General features: G+C 37.7%; 1 protein-coding gene and 1 long non-coding RNA gene across 3 annotated transcripts in view; one reads left to right on the top strand and one right to left on the bottom strand.

Annotated features, from left to right (window-relative positions):
• Nucleotides 1-6,683: 6,683 nt before the first annotated feature.
• Nucleotides 6,684-18,026, top strand: part of LOC131520337 (alpha-2-macroglobulin-like) — a 28,648-nt gene continuing 17,305 nt past the window's right edge. Inside the window, exons 1-20 of one of the 2 annotated variants that reach the window (XM_058744498.1) lie at nucleotides 6,684-6,790; nucleotides 7,345-7,525; nucleotides 7,638-7,794; nucleotides 10,319-10,371; nucleotides 10,510-10,530; nucleotides 10,698-10,863; nucleotides 10,981-11,065; nucleotides 11,241-11,359; nucleotides 11,465-11,584; nucleotides 11,694-11,803; nucleotides 11,896-12,066; nucleotides 12,153-12,386; nucleotides 12,500-12,712; nucleotides 12,799-12,948; nucleotides 13,122-13,247; nucleotides 13,380-13,470; nucleotides 14,227-14,374; nucleotides 14,613-14,838; nucleotides 14,909-15,035; nucleotides 15,107-15,228. In XM_058744498.1, coding sequence (XP_058600481.1) covers nucleotides 6,705-6,790; nucleotides 7,345-7,525; nucleotides 7,638-7,794; nucleotides 10,319-10,371; nucleotides 10,510-10,530; nucleotides 10,698-10,863; nucleotides 10,981-11,065; nucleotides 11,241-11,359; nucleotides 11,465-11,584; nucleotides 11,694-11,803; nucleotides 11,896-12,066; nucleotides 12,153-12,386; nucleotides 12,500-12,712; nucleotides 12,799-12,948; nucleotides 13,122-13,247; nucleotides 13,380-13,470; nucleotides 14,227-14,374; nucleotides 14,613-14,838; nucleotides 14,909-15,035; nucleotides 15,107-15,228 — 2,706 coding nt within the window. In that variant the 5' untranslated portion in view covers nucleotides 6,684-6,704. Of the gene's footprint in view, nucleotides 6,791-7,344; nucleotides 7,526-7,637; nucleotides 7,795-10,318; nucleotides 10,372-10,509; nucleotides 10,531-10,697; nucleotides 10,864-10,980; nucleotides 11,066-11,240; nucleotides 11,387-11,464; nucleotides 11,585-11,693; nucleotides 11,804-11,895; nucleotides 12,067-12,152; nucleotides 12,387-12,499; nucleotides 12,713-12,798; nucleotides 12,949-13,121; nucleotides 13,248-13,379; nucleotides 13,471-14,226; nucleotides 14,375-14,612; nucleotides 14,839-14,908; nucleotides 15,036-15,106; nucleotides 15,229-18,026 lie in introns of both variants that reach the window. The other variant, XM_058744499.1, reaches the window with a different exon arrangement.
• On the bottom strand, nucleotides 7,801-10,312 carry LOC131520338 (uncharacterized). Its single transcript, XR_009266037.1, has 3 exons — nucleotides 9,254-10,312; nucleotides 8,786-8,850; nucleotides 7,801-8,694 (listed from the first exon to the last, which is right to left on the bottom strand). It is a non-coding gene; the product is annotated as an uncharacterized LOC131520338 (long non-coding RNA).

Raw genomic sequence — 18,026 nt, 5'->3', positions numbered from 1 at the left:
TTCACTAGAGAATAGTCTGGAGATTAGAAGGTAAGTATAAACAGGTTAGTAGCATAAGGGAGTCAGGTACAGTTCAGGGTAGTGAATGGTAGACTGGACGATGATTGACTGGGTGCAGCGTGCTTTTGAAGGTGACTTGATTGCGGATCAGCAGGTGCAGGTGATCAGGATACAGGTGAGTGAGATCGGATGTAAGTGGTGGTCGATGACTGTGGTGACGGTGAAGGCTGTGACTGTGTGACCTCTCTGACAGACGGCTTATAAAAACGTAGTTCTGGGTTATTTGGCTTGTTTGCTGTACACCTTGTCACACAGCAGCTTTTAGGAATTGTTCTGTTTTTTGTTATAAGTCAGAAATGACAAGGAGTCAGCTTCCCACAATACAAAGTTAATGGAGATGGTTGGATTGTTCCCCCCTGGTGTGGGCGTGGCCTAAATGCGCTCTGTCTCTATTTTCAATTATCCGGAAGTGACGCACATTGACGCACTGCCAAGATGGTGGTGGTCAGCTCCGCCCCCTTTAGGCTTCAAAAATGCTCTTCAGAAACCTATGAGTGACGTCACAGACAGTACGTCCATGTTTTTTTACAGTCTATGAAAAAGGTTCAAAATAACCACTAAAACAACGATTGCTAAGAATTGAAATGATGGTAACACTTTACAATAAGGTTCATTAGTTAACTACATTAGTTAACATGAACTAATAATGAACTGCACTTATACAGCGTTTATTCATCTTTGTTAATGTTAATTTCAACATTTAATAATACATTATTAAAATCTTGTTAACATTAGGTAATGCACTGTGAACTAACATGAACTAACAATGAACATCTGTATTTTTATTAACTAACATTAGCGAAGATTAGTAAATACAGTAACAAATGTATTGCTCATGGTTAGTTTATGTTAGTTAATACATTAACTAATGTTTAACTAATGAACCTTATTGTAAAGTGTTACCGAAATGATTGCTCACAACTGCTGGAACACTATGTTAAACTATAGGGTAGTAAATCGTTCGCCGTTCGCCGTGAAGTCAAGCTCGCCGCTGTTCACGGCTCACTCAAGCCCGCTGCCATCTGCGGCTCACTCAAGCCTGCCGTCCACCTCGCATGTGCCCCTAGGAATGCTGGTGGAATATGAGGGGATGTCGTGGGCTCTAGCCCCTGACCAAAGTCAAGTCATGTCCCCAGAAGTCTTGTCGTGTCCACAGAAACAGATCATGTCGGTCTTGTCTTGTCATGTATTGTCTGTTGGGGTCCCTCAGATGCTGGCAGCTTATCTTGTCCTGTCCACAGAGGCCATTCCCAAGCTGCTTACTTCTCCAGCTGCCTCAATAGAAGCAGTTCCTGAATTCACCCCTGAAATGGCCCCGGTCACCACGTTCAGCCCAAGGAGGGCAGTTGGTCTTATGTCCGGCCCAGTAGGGACCTCAATTTCTTGTTGGGTTATAGGGCTCCAGCCGGAGAGGGCGAGCCGAAGGGATGAGGCCAAGGCCATGGCCATGGCCTCTTGAGCTCCTTGCACCGCCATGGCAGCCTGAGCGCCCTGCTCCGCCGTGGGTCCCAGAACAGGCGCTGCCCTGGAGGCCTCCCGTCTGGTCACCCTGTCCCTGTAGATCTCCAGAGCGCCCACCCCCCCTCCCCATTGGATGGTGTATGGCACGAGGACATGCCTTCCGGGGAGGGTATGGGGTGTCATGTCAGGCTTGTGTTTGTTGTGTCTTGTGTTTTGTTCCCCACATGCCCATATTTAGTCCTTCCTGTTTCCTGTCCTCATTTTGTTTGATTATCAGTTGATTTGGTTCCAGGTGTATCTAGTCATCCCCTCGTTATGTATTTATAGTGTATTGCATTGTCTTCACCCTGCTCTACATGTGTGTTCCTGGCTATCTTGTCAAATAAAGACTGTGAATGTGAATCTCCCACATCTCAGCGCTCCTTCGTCTCCTCGTTCATGCACTGTAGCAGCCGAACCGTGACACATGTATAGTGTTGAAAGCCAAAATATTAAATGTCATGGATGAATATATACTGGGCAATCCACTATTTTGTAGACGGCGGTCAAAATGGCCATTTTCACCTGAGATTCAGAGCCAAATTACAGGGGGGGTAAAAATTACTTAAGAAATATTTTTTGTTATTTTTACAGAGATTGGTAGGCCTGTTAGTAAAATATGTTGAACTTTTTTCTCCTAAGTTTGCATGCCTGTAACTAAAGAAGTATTAAAGATATATTAATGCCCTTTTAGATATTGGGTCTTAACAAACTTTCTTTTTGGTATCTTTTTTTTAAGGCCCTTTATGGTTCGGTTCCAGAGATATTGGAATTTCAATATGGCTCAAGGAGTAAATTATTAAAATGTACATTTTTAGTGGTCAAAAACCAAATGTGGGTCAATTTGCAAAAATATGATACTTCAATTCTTTTAAAGAAGAATGTCGGAAGAACAAATAATGTTGAAACTAGAGATGTATCTTGTTTACTTCTGTCAAAATAACTGCATTGAACATACTTGTCTGAATGCCATAAATTTTCTTTTTCCAAAGTTTGCATGTCTATAACTCAAGAAGCATTAAAGATATTGCAATGTGATTTTAGATTCTAGTTCTTAATAAAATTTTCTTTTGGAATCTTCATTTTCAATGCCCTACATCGTTCAGTCCCAGAGATATGGGGATCTCAAAGAGGTTCCATTTTCAGATTGTTAAATATTACCTATTTTCAGTGGTTGAAAACCAAATGTTGGTCACTTTGTATACAGCTGATACTTATTGCATTTATAGCAGAATGTCTGAAGAATAAGTAATGTTGAAACTAGGAATGCATCTTGTTTCCCTCCATCAAAATAATATGCGTAGAAAATACCTGTCGGAGAGCTAAAAATGCCCTGTGGTTAAGTTGAGGCACCCTGAGACCACCAAAGCAACTGCCAGAAGTAGTTCCCCCCTGGCTGCAAATATCGCATGCCAATGTGCATTGGCTCATTTAGTTTACACTCAAAGTACATTGGTCTCTTTAGCGAGATTCCTAATTCGTTGGTCATTGACGTGACATCGAATATGACCGGCTGAAAGGGAACAAATGAGACAAATGCAAACAGTAGCTTACAGTTTCTCTCCCTCTCAGTTTGAGTGGGTGTATGTACCTCTGGATGGTAATTATCAGTTGTTGTAGTAGCCCACTATTTGTCTACACAGAGTTAAAGGTCAGTAGTTGTGCATTTCTATGAAGATGTAGATAAGAGTAGGAGTCTGTTTTCAGAAAATCACGTTTACACTTACTTTGTACTTTAAAGATTTCAGTTGAATACCTGAACATTATTGACAAAGAACTGAATGCTTCAACTTCTCTTCTGACTGCAAATAAGATGACTATTTATATTGTTTACATGCTTAGACATTCTAATATGCAACATTTAAGTTGTTCAACTCAGAATTGCTTTGTGAGGAACATTCAACTGAATGTTTATTTCATGTTTATTTTGTGCAAGAGTAAAGCTTCTGTATATCTTTACCTGAACTGTGCCTGCTTGTAATATTTTGATGCTTAGTTTTTGTCAAACTCATCATCATTCATCATCACAAATTAACAAACCAATGCACTAGCACAAGTTTTTTCAAACTACATTGCCTACATGGTTGAATCATTAATCAGATGATCAATAAAATTGTTTTTGAAGGAACTCCTTTATCATGAGAGAGTCCTTTTATAAGAGACGTTCCTGTTAATCTCTTGATCACTCATCATCATGGATCTAGATGTTAGCTGCTGTTGGAAAGGGGCTCCCTCTGTTCTCTTTCCTTCTTGTCTGTGTCAATGGACAAACAAAAGGGCCGTAAGTTTTTAATGATTTCTGCTGCAAGATAGTACATTTTTATCTTAATCCACTGTACTTTTTTGGGACAACTAACAATGTTTTGTTTTCCAGGTGTGATAACTTATTAGTATACCATTAATTGTTGTGTAGGTTAAGATGTGATTTCTCCTGTATTTATTCAACTGATCTGTGTTGCAAAGTAAATTTTTGCTGTTTGAAAGACAACTTAAAGCAAGTATAATAAAATGTGCATATCTAATGACTCGGGCTATTTTGTATAATTATTATCTTTCAACAGATATTTTATGGTGACGTTTGCTCTAGTGATCAAGTCGGAATCTGAGACCAAACCGTGTGCAAGTCTTCTCAAGCCCAATGAAAGCCTTGTCATGAACATTCATCTGGTTGAAGGTAATCATGATAAACCCATCTATATTCCAGGACAGACAGGTGAGCTGCATAGACCCCGTCCTGAGTGAGTTGTACACATTGTCTTGACACCAGAGCAGGTGATCAGCTGTAGAGACAAGATGGGGATTCTCTCTCGAAATATTTACATACACCTATATTTGCCATAGAGAGTCTATGTCTACACAGAAGTAAGCCCTGTCTAGATTCTGCCCCAGCTCAGTTTGTGTCAATGTTGATGAGAGAGAAAGATGAAATGTAGTCGCAATAAATGATGTTTTATTAACAAAGTTCAGGAGGAGCACGTTCAGATAATTAACCTTATTAAAGTGCCCCTATTATGGATTTTTGAAAATTACCTTTCATGCAGTGTGTAACACAGCTCTTAGTGAATGAAAACATCCTGCCAAGTTTTAAATCTGAAAGTGCACCGTGTATAAAGTTATTGTCTCTCAAAAGAAAGAGTCGACTCTGAATCATTGAAAAGAGTCGTTTTTAAAACGATTCCCAAGCCGTTTAATGTTGACGTGTCAACATGAATATTAGCATATTGCCCGCCCACTTGTTGCGCGCAGACCTGGGAAAACTTGATGGCAGCGGCTATTTGCACTAAGTGTAAATAGCAATTAGATTCTATTTACACCAAGTGCAAATAGCATATTTTCTTAGTGATAGATACTATTTACACTAAGTGTAAATAGCGATGGATTCTATTTACACTAAGTGAAAATAGCAGTATTTTTCAACGATATGCTATTTACACTAAGTGCAAAATTAAAATAAATACATATTATAAGGAAATTAAAGTGTTTTTTGACCTTGTATGCATGTCAACCTGTTCATAAACCATAATAGGGGCACTTTAACACAAGAGGAGCACATTCAGTAATTAACCCAATTAACAGATAAGAGGAATGCATAGAGCAGACTTGTCTCTGTTCTTTGACAGTTTTCCAGCATCCCTCCACCACCCCATCTCTTCCCTTCTATCTATTCCTATCCTAACCTGTGAGGGGGTACTCCCCTCCCCTCAGACAGCACACCAAATACGCATAACCCTTACTCCATTTACTCTATTTATTATATGTATGTGTGAACTCGTGAAATGCTTTAACTGTAGCAGCGGAGGACTATTATTCCGTTGCAGAACTAAAAAAAGATGTGATGACGGCACCAATGCTTGACCAATCAGCGGAAAGGGGCATTTAATTACCAACCACACAAGGAGATTGAATATTCAAGCTGTTTATCCATTTCTCCCCTGAAAGTAAAAACAAAAAAAATGAAGGTTCTTATTTTAATTAAAATTTTTTTTTGAAAAACAAAACAAAACAAAAAAAATGAAAAAGGTGTCATTTACTCATGTTACTGTTTTAAATATTTAAAAAAAAAAAAAAAAAAATGAATGAGCGCACCATACACAGAACAGTATAACTTACAGTTACTCTCCCACTCAGTTTGAGTGGGTGTATGTACCTCTGGATGGTAATTGTCAGTTGTTTTAGCCCACTATTTGTCTACACAGAGTTAAAGGTCAGTAGCTGTGCATTTCTATGTAGATCAGGGGTCTCGGCCCTGGAGGGCTGGTGTCTACAGAGTTTTGCTCCAACTTGACTTAACACAGTGGAAGTTTCTAGCATGCCTAGTAAGACCTTGATTAGCTGGCTCAGGTGCGTTTAATTAGGGTTGGCGCTAAACTCTGCAAGACACTGGCCCTGCAGGATCGAGTTTGGAGACCCCTGATGTAGATGAAGATAAGAGTAGGATTATGTTTTCAGATCTGATGTGCATCAGTTTCAGATCACAGTTTTGCATGTGAGGTTTTTCAAACTTCAGTTCAACTTTTGAACTTCAGCTTTTCAAATAAAAGAGTGGTTTCAGTTTTATGTGTTGCGGGCTCATTTATTGGTAATAAATAATTGATAATAAATAACACTGATGATAATAAACAATCAAATAATATTGGGCTTGTTTGTAGCTTGTTTCTGAAGCTGTGGTTGCTTATTTTTCTCGTGAGAGTTGGCAACAGTGCGTACTTTGTACTTTAAAGATTTACTAAGAATTGAACTCTTCAACTTCTCTTTTGACTGCAAATAAAATGACTATTTAGATTGATTACATGCTTGGACATTCCAAAATGCAACATTTAAGTTGTTCAACTCTGAATTAAATTGTGAGGAAGATTCATAAAAATTGAATGTTTATTTTATGTCTATTTTGTGCAAGAGTAAGGTTTCTTTATATCTTCACCTGAACCGAACCTGCTTGTAATATTTTGATGCTTGGTCTTGATCAAACTCATCACCACAAATTAACCAACCAACGCACATTAGTACAAGTTTTTCAAAATGCATTGCCTACATGGTTGAATCATTAATCAGATGATCAATACAACGGCTTTTGAAGGACCTCCTTTAGCATGAGACTGCCTTTATAAGAGATGTTCCAGTTAATGACATGATCAGTCGTCATCATGGATCTGAACGTTAGCTGCTGTTGGAAAGGGCTCCTTCTGTTCTTTTTCCTTCTTGTCTGTGTCAATGGACAAACATCAGGGCCGTAAGTTTCTGCTGAAGATAGGAAGTTATGCTGTTTTAATAGCAAAATCTTCAGAATTTTTGTAATCAAATTTCCATTACCAAAACTTTAACAATAATGATAAATCTATTTTTCTTTTTTTTCTTTTCCATTGTGTGAAGGGAACTGACATGAGAATTTTGTGCCACTTTTACTTTAATGATAACAGAATATTTAAATAAAAATAATTAACTTTAAATAGTGCAGATTCTTAAATATTCTTCATTTAACTTTTATTTTAAATATTTAAAGTTTTATGGGTTTTTTAAACTGTAAAAACTTTAACTTTAAACGAAAAACTGGCATTTTTGATGCCACTGTACTTTTCTGGGACAACTAGAAATGTTTTGTTTTCTAGATGTGAGAAATGATTAGAAGGCTATAATATTAATCATTGTACTGTGATTTCTCCTGTATTTAACTAATCTGTGTTGCAAGATAAATGTTTGCTGTTTGAAAGACAACTTATAGCATAAGAAACATGCATATCTAATGACTTGGGGACTATTGTATGAATATTATCTTTTTTTAAATAGATATTTCATGGTGACGTTTCCTGCAGTGATCGAGTCAGGATCTGAGGCCAAACTGTGTGCAAGTCTTCTCAAGCCCAATGAAAGCCTCGTCATGAACATTTATTTGGTTAATGGTAAGCAGAGCACTTTACTGCTGCAGGAGAAAGCTGAGGAAGAGTTTCACCGCTGCTTTAACTTCAAGGTTTGTCATCAGCACATTGTAATAAATATGTTTTGTATCATTATAATGCATCTAGATTTTTGAGATTACATGTTTGCCGAGCTTGTGAATATATGATAATTCTTGTCATCAGGCTCCTCTGGTAGAAGCAGAATCAGTGCAGAAAATGAAGGTAGAACTTCAGGGAGAGTCTTTTAAGATGACTGAAGAGAGAAAAGTCATGTTCAGATCTTACCATCCTCTGACCTTTATCCAGACTGATAAACCCATCTATATTCCAGGACAGACAGGTGAGCTGTGAATGTTTCAAGTAAAGCATGTTATCGTCATGCAATGAACTGATGCAGAAGCATAGGTCAAAAATGACTACTGTTGCAAAAACCAGCAGATGGTAATTATAAGTAAACAGTTCAATGGGTTTGTAAACAGAAAAGAGGAGCAGATAATTCGTAAAGCAGATAAGGATGAAGGGTTGCTAACAGCTTTAGCATTAGAATGGCCATCTAGTGTTATTGAGAAATCCCTTCACATCCACACCTAAATTCAGCCTAAATCCTGTAATTACAAAAAAACTTGATATAATATATGATATAAACCAGTAACTACATGACTACTTTTATACGTTATCTAGAGGTACTGTGTATCTGTGATAAACCCTTCATGGCTGCACTGTTAGACATTTCAAAGGGTTTTTACAGTAACTTACTGGCAACACTGTTACCAGTAAGTTACTGTAATTAAGATTTACAGTAGCAAACTGTATTTGATTTATCAGTATACTACTGTAATTCATTCATTTTAATGTAGATTTCATTAGATTTGATCATTTTTATATATATTATTTTTACTCTGCATAGGTACTACTGGCATTCAATTAAAGCAGACACAATAATTACAAAATATCAAATTCTTTATTTAAAACATTGCATGTATAACACTTAAAAATACAGACTTCCAACTCTGGAACAGTGCAACTTCACCATTTCTCCTGTCTTAGGACGTTTTGCAGTGCATTATGTTGTGTCCTCTGGATTCATCCTCACAAAGAATCTTTAGGCAACAGAAACATAACGGGGAAAAAGACAAACAGCCAAAGAATACATAGCCATCTGCAAAACCCAGGTGCTGCTCCAAAACGTGGCCACCATCTTTGCTCACCATCCACTTTGTTAGTGACAGAAATGTCTTCTCTGAAAAACAAGAAGTAGAAATAGCACACTTTTAAAAGGCAAACCTCATATAGAATACACAAACCTCTTAAAACCATAGTTGTTCTCTTACCATGAATTATCAGTCTCAGGTTGGCTGGCCTGCTCATGTCTTTCTTGATGCTTCATTGCAGTTGCCTTTAAAACACAAATACAAAAAATGCGGTAAATCTTAAATTCCATTAAAAACTATAACAAACTAATTCTAAAACTAGAAAGGCAGCTAGCCATAAAACTAGTTTAACCTAGCTAACATACAATTTTATTTTCTCAGGCTACTGGCCAACATTAACTACTAACACCTGAACTAAATTTCACATTAGTTAACCTAATGTTAATATAAGATAAGTGTTGCTCGTTAAAAACAATTTTAATTCGGTAACTTAATTCAATAAGCTGACAAAAGTCGTTTGAAACGACAGCGCAGTTTACCATGGTAAAGTTCTGTAACCGTCATGTTGACAAGTAAATGTTACTATGGGTTAAACTGGTGTGCAAAAATCTGACACAAACACACAGACAAACGTACATATATTTTTACCTTGCTTGCTGGTCTTATTCTCTCGTAAGGTGCATCGACACACAGCGTAGATGTTTTCCGGAGCTCTTCCACTCTGGCGGGGTCAAGGGGGATCATACGCGGCGCAGCGCAACTCGACAACAGACAACAATATAGAACTTATTATATATATTATCTACAGTGAATGCGGACAGTAAACTGATGCCCCGGTATATTTCTGACGTGCAGATGTACTCCAAGCGCTCGTGCTGTTTCTGACAGGAAGTACAAACGGATTTTGCAATCATTAGAAGCAATGTAACAAGTCCAGTGTAGTCAGTCCCAAGTTGTTGCGGCGTTGTAGACACGGTGTAGGGCAAATTGTGTCAATCCAAATGTAAGAAATGAGGAAAATAAAACGACCGCAGTATAATGGTGCCAAAGAGACCGTTACAGTAGTATACAGCAATTTAAAAAAATACAGTAAGTCTCTGTATATGGGGTCTGACGTCACAGAAAATTCCCATGATGCAAAGGGTATTACAGTTATTTACTGTAAAGGGAATTTGCAGTATTACACTGGGTGACATGCAGTAAATAACTGTGGAAATTACAGAAATGTCTAACAGTGTATCTGGAATTCCTGATTCTATCAGGTCAATTGGGGCAAACTGTTCAAATATTTTTGTAAAATGATGGCAAAAAACTGACACAGATTCATCTCAAATGCGTGTTCACACAGCAGCAGAATACAGCTGTACTACTGTATATTTGAATCCTTAATATGGTTACGTTCACACATAGCCTACATCCGGTTATTTACAAGAGTGAGAATGGCTCGGGTTACTTAATGTAACCCTGGTTCCCTCCACTGAATTCTTCATTAAAAATGTGAGAAGACTTTGCAGTTTCATTCACGTCGTCGTCTTTGATATTATATTAGTTTACTTTACTTTAGGCGCATGCACTATTAAATTTAATTCTTCTCAGTAAGTAGGTCTATTTTGTTAAATAGTTCTGATTTATTTTATGCTATTGACTGTCAGACTACATAAGAGATTTAGACGTTAAAAGCAGAGGTTATAATACACATTTCTGTTTTCACAGTGAACTTTAGAGTTGTTACCATGGATACAAACTTTGCACCGCTTGATCAGCAGGTCTGATGTGTTTTGTCTTGGATTTTATCTCCCTCATTGTCTTTTGCATTCTGAATACATTATTAAAAAACAACACATTTTTGGCTTTTAATCATTTTAATATCCTAAATAATTTAATTATTATTTGTTCTTTTGCAGTATGGTTCTGTTGTGCTTGAGGTAAGTACACAAAACTTCTGTACAGTCATAAGCACATCGTTTAAATATTAACACTATAGAAATTCTGTTATATTTGCAGTTATTGTATTTTCAGTAATTTGTTAATGGTCAGGACTCAGGACATGTATAACGGACTGTAACTAAATATCTGAACTGTGTCTAAATAGGACAGTCGGGGTAACAGAATTGGTCAATGGACAAATGTTTCCTCAACAAGGTGGATTTTGCAGCGTTCTTATGAATTAAATCCAGAAGCCGGTCAAGGTGTGTACAGATTGAAGACTTATATTGGTGACAGGATGATCTCACATGATTTTGAGGTGAAAAAATATGGTAAGTCATAAAAACAAACCATTTGCAATTTTTCATGGGACGAATTTCAGTAATATCTTTGTAGATTCATTTCTAATTTGACTACTAAAAGTCTAATTTCTACCTTCTGACTTCTAGTTTTGCCAAAGTATGAAGTTACTGTAAAAAGACCCAATAAAGTGAGTGTTGATGAAGAAGAACTGATAATTGAGGTTTGCGGAAAGTGAGTGGTTTATTTTATTTCCTGCATTAAGAGAGAGCTGTGTTTTCTGCTATTTTTAGCATTGTATTTATTTTTTAACTCTGGGATCAGTTACCTACTGTAAATCCTATCCTAATTTATTATTTTGTTAACTCAACCCTGGGCTGTATATCTGTTGCTTGTACCTTTTTCACAGATACACTTACGGGCAGCCTGTACCTGGTAAATCATGGGTAAAAGTGTGCCGTAATATTATCCCCCACCTTTATACCCCTGATAGAAATCCAGTATGTTTAGAGGAAACCACTGAGGTATGCGAGTTGAAATTCAATACAAGTAACGGTACATAATATATTTCTTCCATTTATCCAAGTAAACCACTCTTTTTAATTAAGGTTTGTGTTCATTTACTATAATTAGATAAAAAGACAGGCTGTGCCATCCATACCATAGATGTATCAGTTTTTTTGAACTCCACTCTAAAGTTTAGTCTGCAGAATTCTCTTCGTGTTGAAGCAATGGTTACAGAAGAAGAAACAGGTGAGCTGTTGGATTTGGTCAGATCCCTGTTACCCACATTTCTTTTTTTTTTTCTTTCTTTTTTTAAATAAAAAAATAAATGTTTTTTTTTTTTTTTTACCATTTACAGAGATCACCATGACAAAATCTGAAACTATATCTCTCACGTATGAAATTGGAAATGTTACACTTAAAGACCTGCCCAAAACATATGAACATGGATCAGTTATAGAAGGCAAAGTAAGTCTAAAATAAGTTAATCTCAGTTTATCAACATAAATATGTACAGAATTATTCTATCATTTATTCCTTCAAAATCTTCTTTTCAACAGATCAAACTATCAAATTTTAAAGAAGCACCAATTCCAAACAAAGAGGTTTATCTTTTTGAGGGTGAAACTTGGTCCTCAAAACTGCTCCTAAATCTCACTACAGACAGCGATGGACTGGCCAGCTTCGCTCTTAATACGTCTAGTCTTCCTGAAAAAGATATTAATCTGATGGTATGATCACTTTATTTACCTAGTTTTCTTTTGTGTTCGCTGAAGGGTTCAGCTGCTTGAGTAATTTTAGTTTCTTTGTTTTTCAGGCAAGTGTGTATCCAGGGCTTCATTATCAAAGTCACAAAACACCTTACATCTCTATGGATAGAAAAACAGTTCAGCTTTACCAGCCTGCCACTCCATACACACCAACATTAAGTGAACTGATTATAGAGAATATTGAGCAACCATTAACGTGTGATGCTGAGTTTACAGTGACCATCAAGTATTATTTTGTTGGAGAGACTGTTGAAGATTTCAAAACTGACATTGTCTATATGGTGAGAACATGTGCAGTATGTGCATTCTTACAGTGATGAATTCATTGTTTGTTAACAGTATTAACTGGCTGCACTGGTCAGTTTGTCATCGGAGTGTCATCTGTCTGTTTCAGGTCTTGTCCAGAGGAGTGATCGTTCATCATGGATATGAGAAGGTTGAAGTGAAGTCTTCTAATGGAGCAGCAAGTGGCACAGTGTCATTTAAACTGTCTGTAGGTGCAGATCTGGCTCCTGCAGTGCAGATTCTGGCCTACTGTGTTCTGCCCAGTGAAAATGTTGCTGCTGGTAACACAAAATTTGATGTTGAAAAATGTTTCAGTAACAAGGTATGTGTTGTATCTTGAGAAATAAGCCTCTTGAAACTGTATTTCTGGCACAGTCCTAAAATAAATAATATTTACTGTCATTATAGATTTCTCTGCAGTTTTCTCCTGCTAAAGCAGTTCCTGGTGAGAAAAACACTCTCCAGATCTCAGCTCAGCCTGGTTCACTTTGCGGCCTCGGTGCTGTAGATCAGAGCGTCCTGATCCTGAAGTCAGGAAAACGTCTGGATACTGACAAGGTGTAAATGCTTTAATATTCGTATTGATTACCTGTGTTTTTAGTCGGGAATCTACAGGATGAATCAAGTAAAAATGACTATTCTTAGATATCTGTACTATGATCTATCAGTAGTTAAGATGACATCCTGATCTCAGGAGAATAAACATTAATATGAATGTGGTCTCATCACAGATCTTCGACCTGCTGCCAGTGCGATCAGTGTCAGGTTATCCTTATGATGTTGAAGATCAGCAGGAGTGTCTGCATGTGAGAGCTCGCCGAGCTCTGTCGACAGACAATGCCTATGAATCCTTAAAGGTAGGTGGATTATATGACAGTGCAGTAGATAATGATTGGGAGATATTGATTGGGTAAATTCTGTACATGCATAAGTAATTGCACAAGAAAGCCAACTTGATTGTTCTGACAATTAAACGTGCCGTTTTACAGAGAGTGGGATTGAAGATGGCAACAAATTTGGCTGTGCGAGTCCCTCAGTGTCTGTCATACAGAGGCTTGACTTATCACAGATACAGCAATGGTACATGTGGTATCTTTATAATTCACACTGTCATTTTTAAATATGTAGGTGTTTGTTTTAAAATATATTTCAAACATAAAATATGTTCAATTTGTTCAATAAAGTTGTGGAATTCATATCCACAACTAGAGCGATGTAGTAGGAAAAGGCAAACATTTTTCTGGGGTTGTTAGTTTTTACATATGAAATAACTTTTGTTTTAAATCTAAATAAAACATATTTTTTGTAAACTAAAATTAAAGTTAATACATTAAAGGGATAGTTCACCCAAAAATGAAAATTCTGTCATTGTTTACTCACCCTCAAGTAGTTCCAAACCTGTATGAATTTCTTTGTTCTGTCGAACACAAAGGAAGATATTTTGAAGAAAGTGTGTAAGTTTGTTTTGGAAGTCAATGGTGCCCCAGAACTGCTGTGTTTCCTACATTCTTCAGAATATCTTCCTTTATGTTCAGCAGAACAAAGACATTCATACGGGTTTGGAACTACTTGAGGGTGAGTAAATGATGACAGAATTTTCATTTTTGGGTGAACTATCCCTTTAACTTTGACACCTCTAAAATATTAAAACTACAGTTAGTAAACTAAAATAATTTAAATGAAATAAATTCCTCAACAAAATAAAACTGTATCATGATGATCTGTTTTCCATTTGCTCTTTTACTTACGGCAGTATATGAACTTGGTTATTTTGATGTCCTGTTCACATACAGTACATATTTCCACATTTACTTCTATAAATATAATTTTTTCCAGTGATGTATCGGCAACATGCTCCAGTGCCAGTGTTAAGAATGTCTTCACTGGCACATGCTGATTTTGATACATCTAGCAGAGATTCTCCTGCAGTGTCGATTCGGACAGTTTTTCCAGAAACATGGATCTGGGAACTTGCTGAAGTGGGGTCTGTGAAACATAATCAGTACTTTTGACATCGTATTGAAACATATCTTTAATACATCATATTCCCTCAAGTCCAGATGACAAAAAAAAAAAAAAATAAATAAATCATACTTGCTTTGCAGATTCTGAGGTTTTTTTTCTGTGCTGAATGTTATATGTAACAGGAAAACGCTTAACCATTAAGGATGCTTAATGGTAGATCAGAAAAAAATAGGACTGTTGTTGTAATTCCAAAACAGGGACTCTGGATCAGCTCAGGTTCCTGTCACGGTTCCTGACACCATCACCTCTTGGGACACGGAGGCCTTCTGTCTGTCCTCCAAAGGTCTGGGTCTGGCTCCTCCTGCTCAGCTGACAGTTTTCCAGCCCTTCTTCCTGGAGCTCTCTCTGCCTTACTCCATCATTCGTGGGGAGATCTTTGAGCTGAAGGCCACTGTCTTCAACTATCTGTCCAAGTGCATCATGGTAAGATTTTAAACTCAGTCTTATGCAGTCATATCAAATATGCCACTAATCACGTGTGTTTGACTGACAGGTTAAAGTGACTCCAGCTCCTTCCTCAGACTACACTCTCAAAGCCTCCTCTGATGATCAGTATTCATCCTGTCTGTGTGCGAATGGAAGAAAAACCTTTAAATGGATCCTCACTCCTTCTGTTCTTGGTAAGTTTTCCAGTCTGAATCATTGTTTCTCAGACTCTGTTGTATCTTCACGTACATGTCTTGTGTTGTAGGAGTCTTGAATATTACCGTCAGTGCAGAGGCAGAGTCGTCCCAGACTGTGTGTGACAATGAGATTGTGAGCGTGCCAGAGAGAGGACGCATTGACACAGTCACACGAAGTCTGCTTGTACAGGTCAGTGCACATCAAATGGCTCTCAGACATTTATCCATGATCCTATTGCTGTTTATGTCAATATGATGTGTGAGTGCGTATCTTAGTTTCAGTTTCTGTTTTACTCGCTCCGTGTCCCAATAAAGCAATCCACATAATCCGTTTTCTTGTTCAATATATGGCTTTAATCTTGACTCAGAGATAAAATAATAAAGTAAAATAAAATAAAATAAACAAAATATAACCCTAAATCTGAAATCTCATGGATGTGGTAAAGAAACTGTGTGACTCCGCTGTATTCCAAAGAACACACTGCCGCCAGACTTAACTGACGCGATTCTTAAAGAGCCAGTACACGATTTTGACACAGTACATATTTTCCATGTAAAATACAGAATATTTATCCAAAGTTCACAAATGCAAACAATCCAAACCAAAATATTCAAAACTGAAATGCACCGCATAATAGAACATTGATTACTGACTCTGAACAAAAATAGGCTCCTACATTACCGCCCCCTAATTGTTCTCAAACTCCTTGAAACAATTACTTAAATTTAAACAGATGGAGCCTTATTATTTTAACCCTTGGTGAAATCTAAAAGTCCAAAACAACACAAATTTAGGTTCCTAAAGACATATTGCCTTCACTATATAGGCTATTCATTCTGCCTCCTGCAACAGGCAAAGTTTTGTTATAGGTCTTTCCAAAATGTTTGCCTTTGTCTTAATGCGGACTTGTCGGACGAGGCCCTTCTTGTCAGGAATGGTTTCAATGACTCTTGCTAACATCCATGAATTTCTAGGGGCAGAGTCATCAACTACAAGAATAACACAGTCTCATCCCAACTCGTCACATATCGACTCTTGGTCAGGACCCTTTGGCGTCGTTTTTTGACGCACAGGGTACCCCTTTAGCGTCCTTTTTCGACGTGCAGGGTCCTCCATTGCTTTAAATAAGAAACCCTTAGCGTCAATATGCCGACGCAAAAGGCTTATCGTCATGATTAAATTATATATTGGGCAATAATATTGCTATTATTGCATATATGTTGGGGTTTTATTTACATTACACTATTTAAACATTTATGAGCACGTAACCCAACCCCTAAACCTACCATTTGTCAATAAAGCACAAGATACAACAGGCAGATGCAACTACCGTCATAATTTTTTAAACAATTTTTTAAAATAATATTCCAAGTCTTTCGAGGCAAAACGATTTATTTGTGAAAGGAATAGACGAGATCGCCATCTCCGTCCGCCCTAAAGCTCTTAATGTGTGCTGTCTCTGTGTGCGAATTCAAAAAATGCCGCCAGAAGAAGCCTTACGTTAGCAATTGGCTCTTGTGTGTCTCGTGACCAATTGCGTCATGCTGTTGTGAAATGTCATTGGCTCTTGAGTATCTCGTGACCGTGACCGTGACCGTGACCGATTGCGTCATGCTACGGGAGTATCTTTTTGAATGAGATGTGAGCGCGTTAACGGAGCGGGATCATTTTCAGCGATTAAAACCTTATGTTTTGCTCTCTTCTTTGCATAAAGATATCGTATGGCTTCAGAAGACTTGGAATGCAACACGACATGTTTGTAATGCATTTATAATGCTTATTTATGGTTGTTTTTTACAATAAATACCTGTGACTGCACTTATATTTGCCTGTGTGTGTTTTATATTGTTCAGAGGTGGGTAGGTTTAGGGTACGGGTGGGGTTAGGTGCTCCAATGAAAGTAAAAATGTATATAAAATTATTTATATTTTTTACAAATGCATGCAAACCATTAAATTAAGAAAACAACTGAAAACAATAGAGGACCCTGCACGTCGAAAAATGACGCTAAAGGGGTACCTTGTGCGTCAAAAAACTACGCCAAAGGGTCCTGACCAAGAGTCGATATGTGACAAGTTGGGATGAGACTGTGTTGACAAGAACAATGTCTCCAACAGAGAAGTTTCTTGCTGTGTTGTTCCATTTTTGTCTCTGTTGCAACTGTGGCAAGTATTCCCGACACCAACGCTTCCAGAACAACTCAGAAACATACTGCACCTGTTTCCATCTGCATCTAGAATACAGGTCATCTTGGTCAAACAGTCCTGGAGGCAATGACGGCTTTGTCTTGAGTAACAACAAGTGATTCGGAGTCAGAGCTTCCAGATCATTTATGTCACTTGATGCTGCTGTGATTGGACGACTATTGATTATAGCCTCTGCCTCATAGAAAACAGTTTGAAGGCATTCCTCATCAAGAACTTGTTCTCTAACTGTAGCATTAAGAATTTTTCTTATTGAGCGTATCAGTCTCTCCCATACCCCACCATGGTGAGACCCAGTGGGAGGATTGAAAACCCACTTAATTCCTTTTTGGCTGAGATGGTTCTGAATCTTCTGGTTGTTCCATTTTTCAATGGATTGTCTTAACTCACGCTCAGCAGCTACAAAATTGGTCCCATTGTCTGACCTGAGAACTTTCACATGTCCCCTTCTGGCTACAAACCAACGTATAGCATTTAGACAGGAATCAGTGTTCAACGAAGAAGCAACCTTGATGTGCACTGCACGAATTGCCAAGCAAGTGAAGATAACTCCATATTTCTTGACAAGGCTTCTTCCACGTTTAAACATGAATGGTCCAAAGTAATCTACCCCTACTCTTGTAAAAGGTGGATCATCTGGCATTACCCTGTCTGATGGTAAATCTGCCATCATTTGTTTTCCTGTGGAGCTATGTAAACGACGACAAGTAACACATCTTTCAAGCATTTTTCTGATAGCAGATTTGGCACCTGGTATCCAGTATTTCTGTTGCAGTGTAGAAA

This window comes from Onychostoma macrolepis, chromosome 15 (assembly GCF_012432095.1).
Source record: "Onychostoma macrolepis isolate SWU-2019 chromosome 15, ASM1243209v1, whole genome shotgun sequence".
Taxonomy (NCBI): Eukaryota; Metazoa; Chordata; class Actinopteri; order Cypriniformes; family Cyprinidae; genus Onychostoma; species Onychostoma macrolepis.
This window is presented reverse-complemented; position numbering and strand designations above follow the sequence as displayed.